General features: G+C 44.6%; 1 protein-coding gene across 1 annotated transcript; it reads left to right on the top strand.

The window, feature by feature from the left end:
• Positions 1-622: 622 nt before the first annotated feature.
• dhrs12lb (dehydrogenase/reductase (SDR family) member 12-like b) lies at positions 623-10,650 on the top strand. Its single transcript, XM_063220182.1, has 10 exons — positions 623-701; positions 2,146-2,279; positions 2,557-2,639; positions 2,979-3,074; positions 3,716-3,797; positions 3,933-3,994; positions 6,100-6,204; positions 6,903-6,993; positions 7,839-7,976; positions 9,183-10,650. Exons 1-10 carry the CDS (start codon positions 646-648, stop codon positions 9,377-9,379), a joined length of 1,044 nt encoding a protein of 347 aa, XP_063076252.1. The 5' UTR covers positions 623-645; the 3' UTR covers positions 9,380-10,650.
• The last annotated feature ends 7,238 nt before the right edge of the window (positions 10,651-17,888 follow it).

Genomic DNA, 17,888 nt, shown 5'->3' with positions numbered 1-17,888 from the left:
AAGGTGTGGCGCTGCCATACACCTGGGCCCACAGAACGGGCGTGCGACGATGGACCATGAACAACCCGAGAGAGCATTGCCACATAGGCCTACCATATTATGTCTAACAGAACGTAACGGAATAGTTCCTCTTTTTAAAACATCCCCAATGACGCACCACATCTTTATTCAAAATATCTCACAGTCTACCTACAGTACAGTGCCTTCTAAACCAAAACTTGGCACTACCCATACATTCCCTCCAGAATTAAAAATGAGCCCTCAAAGAACGAACAGCTTGTTTGGAAAGACGCTTTTAGAAAAGATGCTCATGATGTTGCCTATTTTAACTCCAGACTGGCAACCATTGGCAGTTTATAAATACGATGTATGCCAATTAATCAGTTACATTGCAGCACATTTCATATTTAAAGGCAACCCACAAGGTTTCCGTGACAACGGTGTGCATAAATCAGTTATTACTAAGCTGTAAGCTATTAGCCTACTTGGCAATTGTATAGTTTTGTGCGTCAAGCTGGAACATGCGCCAGTAGGGGGTATCCACGCATTGTAATGGGGCTGGTCTTATACATAAAGATGGGCTGCCAAACAAACAAAGCAACAGACCGATGGAAGAGCTCAAAGCAACCCAAACGCTCTGCAGCCATGTCAAGTTACCGGAACATTGTATGGTTTCTGAAAGCAATGCGGCAATACACAAGGTAAAGTACTGCGAGCGCTTCATTGGTCTGCTTAAATGCATTTCTTAACACTTTGTCACTGAGCATTTTTCTGTAGTGAGGAGCATTTAGTTCTGCTGTGCTGCTTGTGCAAACTTTCATTTTCTTGCATATTTGGATCAGCCACACCAACAAGAATTAAAAACATCTGTATTGATATCCTTATCATGAAAGACTCAGCAACAAATGCCTTTTTCCCCTTTATGCTACTCTAAAAGCTGTAATGATATTATCTTAAAATCCCAAAGTCTTGATCAGCATGTGATGTCACCATAGCCAGGCCCGCCGACATAGGGGGACAAAGGGGTATGTTATCCCGGGCCCAGTGAGATAGGGGGCCCAGAATTGGGTCCCCTTTACATTATATGTAGACTATTGGGTAGGGGGCCCTTTCAGATTATGTTGTCCTAGGCCCAGCAAAAGCTGTCAGCGGCCTTGACCATAGCACACAGTATATGCTGTCTCCCTGTGCCCTTATGCCACCCTCTGAGCACCCGCACACAAAGCCTTTGTTGACATCTGTTTTGGTCAGCTGCAGTGCCTGGTCATCAATTGTTGGATGTGCTGACAATTGGTCTTTGACTGGAAGATGTTGTCTCCTCAATAAGCAATTGTCAAATGTCTGTCCTCAGAAACACAGGCAAGCACCCGGTGAAATGCCTGTGAATTTAGATAGTTTACATTGTTTTGGAAAGTGTTGTTTGTTTGTTTGTTTGTTTTCATGTACACTGTAAAACATTGCTGCCAGTTAAATGTAAAAAAGTAAGTTGCCCTGCTACCTTCAGTATGTAAGTTAACTCAACTTGAGAAAGCCTCAAATAGACTTTAGCCTCAAGTTGAGTTAAATTACAAACTTAAGGCAGCAGGGTAACAACTTTTTTAAAGGGTAACTTCAGCCAATTTCAACATGCAGTTGTAATGCTTACACTACCATGGACTTGTCGGTACCTGAGACTTTTGTCTTTTTCTTCAGCCTTTTCTTACTGGTCATTGTAATGGGGGCAGGTGTTTGTTTACATTTAAAAAAAAATCTTGATTTATTCCTAAAAACATCCAAAAGGTTATGCAACATCAGCAGACAACTAGCAAACAGCGATACCTTTTGGGAAAATATTTGGAGTATGCCTATGTTAAGATTTTTTAATATGTAAACAAAAGCTGCCCCCATTAGAATAGCTCATATCTCGGAAAGGGCTGAGCCAAAAAATGCAGCATCACCGCGTACTGACAAGTCAAGGGTAGGGTGACCAATACAACAGCATATGGAAATTGGCAGGAGTGCTCCTTTAAGGCTTGCAATGTTTAACAGTGTATGCATATGACAAATAGCCTACATACGATAGTGTGGAGGATAATATTGGATGGAGCAGGTCAGTTGGTAGCCTAATCCTCAACCTAATCAAAAGTCATTTTAACCCCCCCTTAGGACAGGATATGAAGCCGCGTCAAGAGAGTTTGTGGCCAGAGACCTCAGTGCCAATCTGGAAGGACGGTCCTTTATGATCACCGGTGCCAACAGCGGGATCGGGAAGGCAACCGCGATGGCCATTGCGAAGAGGGGTGAGTGAGTGATACTGTACCAGTGGCGTGCACAGACATATTGGGGGGCAGGTGCTCAAGGGAGGGCAGGGGGCACGTGGAGAGAGCAGTGCCTCTATACCTGTCTTGATTCAAAGGCACCTGTCTCAGTTCCAGTTGAGGCAGCAGCATGTGTCCATGTCTGTACCAAGTGTTGTCTGTCTGTGTTTGTGTGTGTGTGTGTGTGTGTGTGTGTGTGTGTGTGTGTGTGTGTGTGTGTGTGTGTGTGTGTGTGTGTGTGTGTGTGTGTGTGTCCCAGGTGGCACGGTGCACATGGTGTGCAGGAACAGGGACAAGGCTGAGTGTGCGAGAGAAGACATTGTGAAGGAGTCTGGCAACCCAGTGAGTCTCTGTTTGTTTGTGTCGTGACCAGGGCTGAACTGGGAGAGACATAGGGCCCGGGCACTTTTGGCTTAAAGGGGCCCCTCATAATTAGCGGCGCAGAACTGACTCACCGGTGGGCCCAGCACCCTCGTTGGCCCCTATTTTCAGAAATGCAAATATATTTGCATTTCTGAAAATAGGGGCCCTCGAGGGTGCAGGGCCCACTGGGAAATGCCCGGGAAGCCAGATGGCCAGTCCAGCCGTGGTCGTGACCTGCCTCTCATTAGTTAAATCAACAACATGCGCATGTTGTTCAGAAGCCCTGCTGACTCGGCTAACGATGCTCTCTTGCCGCAGAACATACACGTCCACATTCTGGACCTGACAGAATCACGCAAGGTCTGGGAATTCGCAGAGGATTTCAAGGGCAAACATTCATCCCTCAATGTTCTGGTAAACCACACATATCTTACATTCCGCTACATTCTATCTGTCATATAATGTTTGTATAGAACACCATCTAATTACACACACAGTGACCTCGTTTACATGATGCATTTAATACAGAATTAACTCAATTGAATTCATGTAAACATGTAACAATTCAGAATTAAATGACAGTGCAATGTAAATTCGCCAAAAGTTTTGAATTCTTAATTATTAAAGGTACACTGTGCAGGAAATGGTCAAAAAAGATACTGCAACTATGCTGCTCATTGAAACTGGGCTGCCTATTGCCAAATTGGATCTTATCATGAAAGTTTACTAAGTAATAAACTAATATTTTCTAGTATGGCCCAAGTACAGTCATTTTTGCAGCTAAAAATGGCTATTTCTGGAAATTCAAAATGGTGGACCATGGAGAAGATCCCCCTTTTCATGTATGAAGAGTGCAATTTTTCCAGTCATAATGAAGACTTTGAATTTGGTGGTGGTGGAAAATGTTCATGAAAAAGGTAACATTAGTGAATGGGTAGCATGGATTCTGGAAATAAACAACTAAAAAAATCTCACAAAGTGTACCTTTAATTCGGAATTAAAAGCATCATCATGTAAACATGGGCATTATGTCTTCTCATTGTGATCATCTCTAGATCAACAATGCAGGGAGCATGGTGAAGAAGCGAGAAGTGAATTCTGAAGGCATGGAGAAGAACTTTGCAATTAACACCCTCGGTGAGAAGCCCGTGAGGGATTTCTGCAAGACACATGTTCATGATGCTGCAGTGTACAGGCAGACATCCTCTGATCATTCTCCCCCTCTCTCTTGCTCTACCCCCCCACACCCCCCCACCCACCCCCATGTAATAGGAGTGTACATTCTCACCAAGGGTCTGATACCTCTGCTGGAGAGCAGCAAAGAACCAAGAGTGGTGAGTTCACAGAGCACAATACAATGCAATTAAGCATGGGCATTCTGTGTCACGGACTGCCTGCCTGCCTGCCTGCCTGCCTGCCTGTCTGTCTGTCTCTCTCTCTCTCTCTCTCTCTCTCTCTCTCTCTCTCTCTCTCTCTCTCTCTCTCTCTCTCTCTCTCTCTCTCTCTCTCTCACACACACACACACACACACATTTCTCTATCAACACATGATTCTTCCTCTTTGCATCATATTACTTTCATTTACACAAATGAAAGAACATACTTGGCTACCCAGTATTCTCATAATGCCCTTTTTGCATTTCAATAGCACCCCCCCCCTCCCCTCCCCCCCTGCATATTGTACTTTATATGGTGATGGTGGTGCAGTATTTGAGAGGATGCTACTCAGCTTTAATGGGAGGGTGTACAAATGAGTCTCCTTTCTCAAACAATCTCACACAGCTCTAGGGAACACATGCATAATTAAACTCATACATCCAACCAGCTGGGGACCACACATGCGGGCGTGCGTGCAATCATGTATGCACGCACGCATGCACGCACGCACGCACGCAAGCACGCACGCAAGCACGCAAGCACAAAACTGGAAACTTCACACTGCAATGAATTTCTTCTGTCTGGCTTGAAAAACTGGATGGTGACAAGACAACTACAACACATTGGAAAAATATAAATATTTTGCATACAAATCTTATATGTGAAAAAATGAGTAAAATAGGCCATATGAGTAAGAACTCATATGCAATGTTTGCATGTTGTAGAACATGTAATGCATATACTGTTGCAGTCATTGGTTGCAGTACATTATTGTATTTATACTTTACTTCATGAGGAAAAGGAGTAATTGGGCCACTGTTATAGCATGTACCATATAAGTGATATATGTACTATATGGGGTTTGTAACTATTGGGTTTGTATCACGATTTTTGTCCTACGGTTTGATACATCCCATGATTTATTTTTAAAAAAGTGTCTTTTTGATGATTGTTTATAGGTAGAATAGGTTCCAAGAGGCTACAAATATTTTTTTTAAAGTTTCAAAATGTCAAAGTCGTATCTCGATACAGCCTTCTTGCATCACTATAGCCTACAGCATCGTGACTCTGCGTCACAATCACAATTTCTCAGTTTGATACAATATCGTTACAGCCCTAATATTCGTCCTATGGGAGGCCTATGGGCTGAACTGGTGTGGGGATATTCACAGTCATCCCTTGCCTGGCTATCAGACTTGTGAAATTGGACACAGGATTTTATATAGTGTCACAGGAAGCATGGAAGCATGTCAGGCTTGGCAAATGTCTCAATGTGTTTGTCAGTACAGTGGCTGTCACATCTGATTGCTGTGACGTGCCCTTGGCTTGCACTGTGCCCAGCCAGGAAAGCCAACGGGGGAGGACAAACGGGACAGTTGTCCCGGGCCCAGGGAGGGGGGGGGGTTGCAGAATTGGGATGCCATTACATTATATGTGTTGAGAGAGGGGCCCTTCCAGACGATTTTGTCCCAGGCCTGATCAAAGCTGTCAGCTGCCCTGTCCCCAGCAAAACATTACTGTCTGACCCCGTTTGTCACACCATACGTGTACCTGCTCCACTGTCTTCAGGACACAGCGTCCCCATGGGACGGTTCCACTGCCTCAGCCAGAGATGATCTTCCCTACTGTGCGTCCCCTGATGAGTAATGTCCCATGAGCTGATGCTCCTGCTGTGTTGTGTTGTTACCCCGCTGATGAAAAATGTCCCATGTGCCCTGTCCAGGGCCGGATTAAGATGTTCTGGGACCCCTAGGCTACAGGTTGCTGTGGGCCCCCCTAGGCAAATTTCGCGACAAATGTACGTAGACAGTGACATTGTTAACTTACAAGCAAGGAATTAAGGATAACAGGTCTACCAACTGCACTCAACACGACAGATGAATTTTTCAAAATTCCATCTTGTCACAATTCTGCAATTTTTCCACTTTTGGCCAATCAGGGGCCCCCTGGCTGGTGGGGGGCCTTGGCTGCAGCCATAATCCGGCCCTGTCCATGAGCTGGTATTCTTGCTGTGTTGTTACCCCCCTTGATGAATAATGTCCCCTGTGCCATGTCCTCGCAGATCACAGTGTCCTCTGGTGGCATGCTGGTTCAGAAGCTTCGTGTTGTCGACCTGCAGACAGAGAAGAGATCTTTTGACAGCAACATGCTCTATGCACAAAATAAGGTATTTAAAGATACTGTACTGTGTAATATATTTTTTAGGAATTTCTTTAAAGAATTCATGATGCCCATTCACAAATGTTACCTTGTTCATGAATACTTACCCACAGCCATCAAATTCTAAACATTCATTATGACTGGGAAAATTGCACTTCTCATACTTAAAAAGGGGGATCTTCTCCCCCTGTCCCATTTCGAATTTCCTGAAATAAACGTTTTTAGTTGCAAAACTTGGCCATACTAGTGAATATAGGTTTATTGTTAAGTAAATATTTACAAAAGATCAAATTTGGCAATAGGCAGCACAGTTCCAATGAGCAGCATATTGCAATACCTATGTTTAACGTCATACCTGTACCTGTACATACAGCCGTGCACACTGTACTATGCTGAGAGGTTCTAGTATGAGAGATTCTACGAATGCTCTGTCAGGAAGCCTTGTCTTTAGCCATTCTTGTGTGAGTGTCTTTGCATGTGTGTGTGTGTGTGTGTGTGTGTGTGTGTGTGTGTGTGTGTGTGTGTGTGTGTGTGTGTGTGTGTGTGTGTGTGTGTGTGTGTGTGTGTGTTTAAATGCGTCCGTATCAGCGAAGATGTGTGCATGCGTGTTTTTGAGCGAGCTGCGTGCGCTGTGTAGGTTCACACACCACACTGCAACTTTCTCCTGTCGACATATGATGGCGTTTCGTTTTATTGTCCTTTCAGAGACAGCAGGTGGTGATGACAGAAGAGTGGGCGCGTGCACATCCCAGAATCCACTTCTCTGTCATGCACCCAGGATGGGCGGACACCCCAGGTCTGCATTACATCACTTCCTTCTACAGGGATGGGCAACTTTCATGATCAGGAGTGAAGGAGATGCTCACACTATCTCCTACTGATACATACAGATTATAACTGGGTGCTGAATCCCACATAAAACACAGATGGTTGAAGGAAGCGAAGGACAGCACTCTTCAGCTTTTTGTGAATAAACGGAGAAAAATCTGAAGATTGCTGTCCTTCACTTCCTTCATTCATCTGTGATAAGGAGGGCCTCATTTTTTCATTGCCACCATCAGAGGTTCCACATCACCACAGATTGGACTGCAACTGAGAGTTTGAAGGACAGTTTGTTGCTCATTGACTGTCGATATTGTACGGAAGTAATAGGAGTGTTCTATATGAACCAACAGCATAATTACAATGGATTGATTCGGTAGTGGTTTAAAAAAAAATGTCTTTTTAAAAATGATTGTTTGTCTATGGGCCACACTGAGTGAGTAGGGAGGCCGCATGTGGCCCCCGGGCCTCCAGTTGCCCATCCCTGTCCTACTATATACGTGTACATGCATTCGCTGAAATAGTGACCAATGTGAAATCGTGACATTATGATTATGCGTCAGCATTATAAATTAGGACGGAAATAGAACTCCTAATTGCAGTGGATGCATTATCGTTAAATTGCACACGAGGGGGAAATGAGCTATTGGTGCCGCAATCAGTGACACATCAGTGTTTACCCAAACACAATTCTCTCAAAACCGCCACCACATTCCCTCAATCACTCATTTTACTGCCCTAATGACATCATCACAAGCCACCCACAATCTTCACTGATTGGTTGATGATGATTGCTTGCTGGGGTTCTGTTTTCTTTAGCGGTCGCCATGGCGCTGCCCCAGCTGTATGAGACGCTGCGGTCTCGGCTGCGAACTCCAGAACAAGGTGCTGACACCGTCATCTGGCTGGCCGTCTCCCCCGTCGCCGCCCGCATGCCCAGCGGCAGGTTCTTCCAGGGTGGGTAATGTTAGGGCCGCTGACAGGCCAGAGCATTCATTTTGTAATGCAGAGCCGATACGATACTTCACTCTGCTCTGCTGTACTATAGCTCATTGTAACACACACACGCATGTGCACACACACACACACACACACACACGCACACACACAAACGTGAGCGGGTGTGTGCGCGCGCACACAAACACACACGAGCATGTGAGCTGACACACACACACACACACACACACACACACACACACACACACACACACACACACACACACACACAACACACAAACACACACACACACACACACACACACACACACACACACACACACACACACACACACACACACACACACACAGAAAGAAAGGGTCTGCACTGCTGAGCTCTGACGTTAGGGGAGGCCAGCAGGAGGCTTGTCTGGCATTCTTGCAGAACAGCTGCTCAACGTAATGTACATACAGATCCTGTTCTGTTTACTCGATAATGGTGTCTCATTTTATCAACTGACTCACTGATCCAAATCATTACGTTTTGATATTAGGAGGTGTGGTGTCTCAGTGCTACAGTAAGATGTCGTACCATTACGCCGGCAACCCCGGTTTGATTCAGACCTGAGGTCCCTTGCCGATCCTTCCCCATCTCTCTCTCCCCACTCATTTCCTGATTTAGATATGAAATAACCCCTACATGCTAAATTTTAGCATAAACTCAAATAACTTCACTATATGAAAACATCCCTTCCTTATAATACTGTTTGTTCACTAGTATCAAAACATCTAAGCAAAATACACCGCTACTGTCCACAGTAGAAGTGGATGAATAAACGGTCTATGTCTGACAAAAACGAGAAAATCCTGCATGTCTGTTTTGGAACGGAAAAGTAATTTCTGCAGACCTCTCTAATGTACAGTGTCTGTTACAAAGGCAAAGTTCAGTTACTACTTCAACATTAAGATAAGAAAAAAAATCTCAACTAGGTACTAGGTTGTACAGTATATCGTAATTACTAATTTGACATAGCAATATCTTTTAAAAGGGGCACATTTGAACCATAAGCCTTTGTCACATGATAAAAGAGGTGTAATGAAGACCATTTTCAGTCTTAACTCAATTCTGACAAAATATGTAGTTAATAATGCACTTTGCCTTTGTAGGGCAGTGTAGGTTAATCACCCTGGTCTTTCTGTGCCCCATAATGGTTCTCTTGTCTGCAGACCGGAAAGTGGTGCCTGTGCACCTGCCCCTGGCCTGGACGCATTACTCGCGGGAGAAGTCCCGGGCCCTGATGTCCCGCCTGGAGGCACTGGTGAAACAACTCCAGCCCAGTGGAGGGCGCTCTCAACTCAACAGCCCCATTGTCACCGTGGAACTCACCGGGATCCCCCAGGGCGGCGGGAGGAGGCCTGTCTGAGTCTGTATTATAGATACCAGAGTTGTATAAAGTAGCAGTAGAAGTACTCTAACAGATGTAATAACAACACTAGTGGTGTGATATTTAGGGATGCACCGATACCGATACTGCTCATCATACTCGTACTCGTACTCGTCAAGCTCTTGCCGATACCAGCTATGAGTACAACTATTACTCAATTAAACAATGCAAAATCTTGTCATGTTCTGTGGACTTGAAATCAGCATGGAAAAAAGTGCCACCTCATACATATACTAACATTTAAATCTACATGGAAATGGACAATAAAAATATCACAGGTGGAAAAAAACAAGGCCATGCATTTATTTTCATTGTATTTTTGTGGTAAAAGGTATCGGTATCGGTACTCGGTATCGGCAAGTACACACATGAATGTACTCGTACTTGTATTGGTTTTCAAAAAAGTGGTATCGGTGCATCCCTAGTGATATTACAAAGTACAAACCATGTTTAATTACCTCTATAAGAGTATGTCTACTTCTACTTCATACAACTCTGACAGATACAGTATCCACCTTATTACGCATGTTTAAAAGGGAGGCACCATTACTAATTGGGTAGCATTGGCTAGTGCTAAATCAGTCAGAGGGGCCAAGGGCAGCGTAACAGGAATGAGCAGACTGGAAATGTTGTGGTAGCACGAAAAACATTAGAATGGGTGAGGTTAGTGGGCGTGATAATAAGGTGGATTGGCAGCATCAGTATATATGCAATAATATGCAATGTACTAATAATGTAATAATAGCACTTTTATTCACACACAGATGATGACTTATGCCTCTGTAGCAAAGCTATCGCTGCACATATGCTGGCCAATTCAGAGAGACTATAGGTTTTATATGTGTGCCTATGGATAACTGTCGTCATTGAAGTTAACAAAGTTACAGTTCCATTATAATATGACATAAGGATGCCAATGTTAGCATAACCGGGGGCCTACAAAAACATCCAGTAGTTACAAAATGTTAACATGTCTGCTAATTTCTGACTTTTAAGTTATACCACTACAGAGAGCAAGGACAACACTGTTTCGACACTATTTGGACATATTTCCGGAATTTTCCAGGCTACTTATGTATTTATGTATTTATTTATATATTTATTTATTCATTTCAACACGTTTTATATTGAAGGCCATAAGCTGACCCATTGACCTGGACATAGCTGCTTATAGTACTGCAATTATAATGACCTTCATCACTGATTGACTCATTTCTTCCAATAAAGACAACTGACCACTCCACCTCCTGTCTATTGTGTTGACTGTTGACATATTTCCTGCGTAATCACACTCTCTCATCGTCCAGAGTTAATTAAGTACACAGTGTGAGTGAATACAGAGTATAGCAGTATATAAGTAATGTAGAACAAACAAAGTGCAGCAATATATCAATTGTGGAGGATCTACTGAGTGCAAGCAGGTCAAAGTAAGTGCACAGTGTTATAGTCAGAGGGTTACGGTTGAGTAGAGTTAATTTGGTTATGCAAAACGGTTCCCTCTGAAGAGAAGACGAGTCTTGCAACAAATTATTATTCTCTATTTCTACATGACTGACTCAGCTACACCCATGGCTTGTAAGAGATGTTGTCTTTTTTGTAATATATTTAACCACTGAGGAATAACACGCCCATCATGACTGTCGTCATCTGTTGGTACACCCACCCAGTTTTCTCTTGACACTGATAATTATAGTAGCTTAGGCAAGGCAAACAGGAAATACGATGTGCTATTGAGCATTTTTTGTAAATGTGGCTGTTGTGCCACAATGATCTTGTTCCCAGACACAAAGGAATACACTCACACTCATGTACACACACACGGGAGAAGAGGGGCACACGAGGGGAAAAAAACACATTTTAAATATATTTCTAATATTAGGTGTATTATTACCGTACAATTTAATGTTAGTTGGATTATAACTCATTCCTGCTTTACCCTCCATTGCGTCCAGTATGCTATGATCAATAAGCATTCACTTTGTTATTCTCACATAGGTACATGTGGGCCTACCTTGCATGCATTCCATCACTAACCATCTTTAAATATATTCCTCTGTACCCCCGGAGACTGGGGACGCATGCACACACCCACAGCCGGCTGGGGGCTGGCCAACCTCCGCTGGGTAACCTGCCAAGAATCAAAGACAACAATTAGTCACTTCCCATCTACACTTCAGTAGGTGGCCTAAAATATTACGCCTCAAATGCTGCTCTCAATATGTCCCGTATGACGACTGCTCTACATGGAGAGTGAGAGCTGGGTTGCCCCAGCTGGCCATTCATCAGTTAATGAAGCCGCTCCAAGAGAGCACTGCTTACAGGACAGGACATCAATGGAGAGCCACTAATAGCTCATTTGTGTGTGTGTGTGTGTGTGTGTGTGTGTGTCTGTCTGTCTGTCTGTCTGTGTCTTAAACTTCTTTAAATGTACCATACTCTTCTCTGTTATGAGAAGGGTTTGGTACACCAAGACACGAACTGATCAACCAATACAACTGAATTGATTCAACTAACACAAGAATCCCTGCACTGCACGACTGCACGAGCATAGCAAGTATTCCAGGACACTGGAGTTCTCAAAGTTAGTTAAAAGAAGGTCAATACTGTGTGACAAAAGGAGAGGGGTGAGAAATGGAAACGGCAAGGTGACTTTCAAGGTTCTGGTATGGTCACATTCGGAAGGGAATGTACAGTAGCAATACCTCCTCTTGTGTTATGTACACTGCTAATGTTTATACAAGTTTTAATACAGCCTCAGATACAACTCTCAGATACAACTCTCAGATACAACTCTCACTCACACACACACACACCTACACGCACGCATCACACGCGCACACGCGTGCATGTGTACAGACACGCGCATTCGCACGCGCGCACACACACGCACACTCACACGGGCGCACACACCTACATGCACGCATCACACGCGCACGCACGCATGTGTACACACACGCGCATTCACACGCACACGCACGCACACACGGGCGCGCGCACACACACACACACACACACACACACACACACACACACACACCTCAGGCAGTCCAGTCCAGCCAGCTGCTGTGAGGCCCCCCTTGAGGAGCTGCCATATGGACTTCATCGCTCTCCCAGTAGGGGGCAGCAGAGCAGTCGTGACGTGCAGGAGAGGATGCCATCCAAACAAACAGCACGCCTCAGCCCAGAGAGAGAGAGAGAGAGAGAGAGAGAGAGAGAGAGAGAGAGAGAGAGGGAGAGAGAGCGAGAGAGAAAGTGAAGGAGAGAGAGAGAGAGAGAGAGAGAGAGAGAGAGAGAGAGAGAGAGAGAGAGAAACTGTAAGAAGGCAGGAGGGAATGAGAAAGAGAGAGCTAGATAAAGATGGTAGTAGAGAGAGGGATAGAAAGACAAAGTAGGCGAGAAAGCGAGAAACAGAGACAGAGTGAGGGAGAGAGAGAGAGAGAGAGAGGGCGGATAACTTTGTAGAGAAGCAGGCTCAGTCCTGGGCCGGTGTCATCTCTGAGTTGATCCATACCTCTTTCCTCACTGTCTCCTTGATAATCAGGGTGCGGTGCTTGGGGTTTGAGCAAGGCCCATCTGATGAAATACTCAAACCGTCTAGCAGCCAACCACACACACACACACACACACACACACACACACACACACACACACACACACACACACACACACACACACACACACACCTAAAGAGAGGTACTTGTACTCTAGAGATAGGCCTATATTAAAGTGAGCAACCAAATGAGTGAGAGCTTGAATAGTAAGAGAGACAGCGGAGGTGGAGTCAGATAGACAGATAGAGTGTGTTGTGTGAGCATGAACATGTGTGTGAGGGAGAAATGGGAGATAGAGGAGGGGAGAGAAAGTGTGACAGGGTGAGGTGTAGGTGAGATGAGGCCAAGAGACCTGCCATCTGTTGGACAAATACTTTGTTCAAATCACAGAAATGTTCACAGTACAGAGTGTTGTTGGTTTTGTTTGATCTGTTGTACACATTATCTAGACCTGCAGAACTATCATCTTTCAAGTCCCTAAGCTCCCATCATTGATGATGTATACTGTATGATAATTTGTATGCTCAGCCCTATCTATGGCTTCTTTCTGTTCTTTTTTTGATTCTTCTAATGATTTGTATGACTGCTTTGGCAATATGGATGTCTTATTCGTCGTGCCAATAAAGCATAATTGAATTGAATTGAGTTGAATTGACTTAAGAGAGTGGAGCAGTGAGAGTGGAGAATGGGAAATAGGAGAGAAAAGAGCAACAGAGACAGAGAGGGAACAGGACAGAGAAGTAAAAATTGAGATGGAAAGAGATTGATTGGTATGAGGTTAGAGAGAGAGAGCAGCCTGATCTCCAAAAATTCCGTGCTCCTGGACACGGATGTTAAGGACACGAAATCCGTGTCCAGGAGCACGGATTTTGCCAAAATTCCGTGTTCCTGGACACGGAATTGTTTTCCGTGCTCCTGGACATGGAATTGTTTTCCGTAATGGGCACACGTAAGTGCTTTCTATAGGCTATTACCACAGCACTGTGTTAACTCATTAGAAAATACATACCAAATGCTAATCCTAAACAAAATAATGCTATAGCAATTTAAGTTGTGCCCTGACCAAAACATTCCCTAACCTTAACCTGTCATTCAAGACATATTTTTGAGAAATACCTTTTCCTGTTGGTTGCTAGGCTATCAAACTCATACAATGAATGAAAGAAAACTAGCTGTGCCCAGACCAAAACAATCCCTAACCCTAAATTGTCAGTAAGAAATGTTTTTTTTAGACAAAATATTTGAAATTAGAAAAATCCTGAGAAAACACAAGACTGTGGAAATGGCCTATAGAAAACAATTCCGTGTCCAGGAGCACGGAAAAGAATTCCGTGTCCAGGAGCACGGAAAACAATTCCGTGTCCAGGAGCACGGAATTTGGGCAAAATCCGTGTTCCTGGACACGGATTTTGTGTCCTTAACATCCGTGTCCAGGAGCACTGAATTTTTGGAGATCATGTTGCAGCTAGTGATACAGTACAGACTAAAAGAGCATGGAGAGAGAGAGAGAGAAAGAAGAGAAGAGTGGAGGTTAGAGAGAGATGGTGATACTGTACAGACTGAAAGGGAGAGAAGAGAAGAGAAGAGAAGAGAAGAGAAGAGAAGAGAAGAGAAGAGAAGAGAAGAGAAGAGAAGAGAAGAGAAGAGAAGGAGTTTAATCATGGTTGATGTTAGGTGGGCCATGGGGTACCCTGCAGCCCGCGCCCCCAGGGTGACGGCTCTGACCTTTCATTTAATCTGTGATAAATTAGCCCCGTCTCCCATACTCATTAATGTAGAGCTCACACCAAACTCAGCCATCCATCACATCCTGCCGCAAGTGCCACCGCAGCCACCCTAATACACTTCATCCTTAGTGAAGGATTTGATAGTGTGCTGATAGTGCGTTTCACAAACTAAGTTAAAGCAAGATGGAATTAAGACAGCTTTCTTGCCTTGCATTGTCTTCTTATTTTGGGTCCTCTTGTAATACAGACTTTGATAGAATTCTGAGTAGGCCAGTTCACGGTTCCCCGCCTTTGTACCCTTGTTTTTGGATCTTAAACCTCTACTGCCCCAGCACTAAAATAAGATCATAAACGTGAAAAAAAGCCTGGGAAATTCCAACTCCCATTGTCATTGTGACACAGCACTCCACAGCACACATTGTCAGTCATTAGGCCTACTCCTCCCACCAACCCGGTGGGTCTGGAGTCGGACCGCCAAACTTTGGGCAACAAGTCTGATGCCCTAACCGCTTTGCCATGACTTCCCAATTATTACAGATTTTACAGATTTGTTTTACGGTTCAATAGGGTTGGTGGAGAATAAGACACTGCCATACAGCACCATCTGGTGTGCAATGGAGTGAACATCTCATTAGGAGGCACACGCGTGCACACACACACACACGGCCACTTGCCACCACAAACACACACACACACACACACACACACACACACACACACACTTGCCACACACACCACCCACCCACACACACACACGGCCACTTGCCACCACAAACACACACACACACACGACCACTTGCCACCACACACACACACGGCCACTTGCCACCACACACACGACCACTTGCCACCACACACACACACACACACACACACGCATGCACACACACACACACACACACACACACACACACACACACACACACACACGCATGCACACACACACACACACACACACACACACAGAGTCGGTAATCAATGATAAAACCCCTGTTGAGTTACTAGAGCCAGTATCAGCCTTCAGCTAGTGTTAACTGTAATATAAGCCTGACAGTACTGTACTGTTATCTGCAAAGGGGCACAGTGGACAACAGAGCAGCGTGTTCTCACATAATTCGATGACAACACTCACAGATAATGAGCCTGTTCCGCCGACAGGATTATGCACCCAGTAGGTGACACAAAATGTCTCATTTACAATTCAGCTTGGTTAAGAAATCTGCCACCTTGCGACAAGTCTTTAGGCCACTCGAGCAGAAAATTGTTTCATTTGTAAGTGGGAATCAGAATCAGTCAAGACGCACTTGACATGACTTGTGTGTCAAGGCCTGGAGAAGATGGTGTGTGTGTGTGTGTGTGTGTGCACGCGTTTGTGCCTGTGTGTGTGTTAAGACTCAAGTCATGTCAAGACCTAGAGTGGATGGTGTGCGTGTACGTGTGCGTGCATGCGCTCGTGCCTGTGTGTGTGTCAATGGAGTGGATAGTGTTTGTGTGTGTGTGTGTGTGTGGGGGGGGGGGGTGTGCAAAATGCGTCTTTAGAAACTAGAGAGGAGGATGATTTAGATGACTAATAAAAAAAAACATACCCATCCTACACACACATGGGATGTAGGTGTTATGAAACATGAAACAATGACATCCCTTTGAACTAACTACAGTATGAAGTGAAGGCCTCGTGTTCGCTTCTGTCTTCTGTCTTTATGCTTTCTGCACAGAACAGCAACTTCCCATGCACAGAACAGGAACTTCACATGCAAAAACAACAATCAGAGACTGCACACTTGAAGTGAAACCCCATCTGAAACTCCAACTGCACAAGCCTAACCCTAACCCTAGACACAGCACACAGTGCTCACTGCACACAATGTAATTGCATGGACCTCACCCATGCAAGGGGGCTGCACCTAATGATGCCCCAAAGGAGCTGTGAGACTGGATGGTACCATGTTCAGGGTATCTCAGTCATGGGGAAGAGCTTTGGTTAATTATTCAACCCCCCCCACACACACACCCCACACACACACACACACACACACACACCAAACCGGCAACCTTTGGGCTACAAGTCTGACATCCTAACCGCTTACCCATGACTGCCCTGTAACCGGTTCACACTGATATATAATATGAAATTTATTTTTGAATGCGTTTTTGCAGGATCATAGACGTTTCTGATCTGCACTGTTGGTGACCCAATGTAAGCTATGGCGTTAAGTTCTTCCAGGAAGATGAGACGGTATTTAGCTCGATTACTCACTTGCATTAACTAACCAATCACTGCTCTAGTTCTCAGGCATACTGGCTCTCTCACATTATCATTCATTTACCGATAGAAAATAGGATGCCTGCACGCTCAAAGACCTTCTGTCTATCTCTGCTCTTCTGCTGACTAGTGTACGCTGGTGTCAACGTCCCCACTTCCTCCCCTTCAGCCTCCATTGCCTGTAGATCCATTCCCCTTGAGGAGGCGATGCGATGGGACTCAACTGCTTCAAACGCCGTTCGACATCTTCTCTCTTGCCTTGACACCACGAGTAATGCGGCGGTTGTCTGCTCCAGTCATCGAGGTCTGGGTCGATGGTTCACTCTGTAGTCTGTGGTGGATAGGCCATCTCTAGGGGGGGTAGGCTCTCACCCCCTCCCTCATCTATCGGCAGGATATGCGCGCTCTTCATTAGAATTATTCAAAGCAAGCGGGAGCCTAAGAGAATCACTACTGCATACTTCGGTGTTGTCAATAAATACCTTATATTTCATTTGGTCTAGTGAGTATTTCATGGTAGAACTATTCTCTACTGTGTAGTTCCTCTTCTCTTTATTCCCTGATACAGAGATTGTAAAGGTGAACTCCACATAACCCCTTGGGAATTCACATCTCTTACACTGCTGTGTCCATTAGTCTAAGATGAACACATACGTGCACACATGCATACACGCACGTCTTGTCTTGTCTTTCTGCCTTGTTTTTGTGGAGTTATGAACTGGAACAGAACTATGAACAAAATTCGCCCTCTCCCGCAATGGTGAAAAATCTTTTTTTTTTAATCCTGGATCCGGATTGTACACTTGGCACAACTTTTTCCTACTTGTAGATGGAAGTATTGATTGGTAGAGGTTGTGACTTAATATCTTGGGTTTTCCAGCTGATACTAATCTTTATAAAGTGGTACTCTTTAGCCAGCGATTGAGTCAGAGAGAACTACATTCATG

The sequence above is a fragment of the Engraulis encrasicolus genome, chromosome 16, assembly GCF_034702125.1.
Source record: "Engraulis encrasicolus isolate BLACKSEA-1 chromosome 16, IST_EnEncr_1.0, whole genome shotgun sequence".
NCBI lineage: Eukaryota > Metazoa > Chordata > Actinopteri > Clupeiformes > Engraulidae > Engraulis > Engraulis encrasicolus.
Note: the sequence above shows the minus strand (reverse complement) of the source record. Positions and strands in the feature narration are given on the sequence as shown.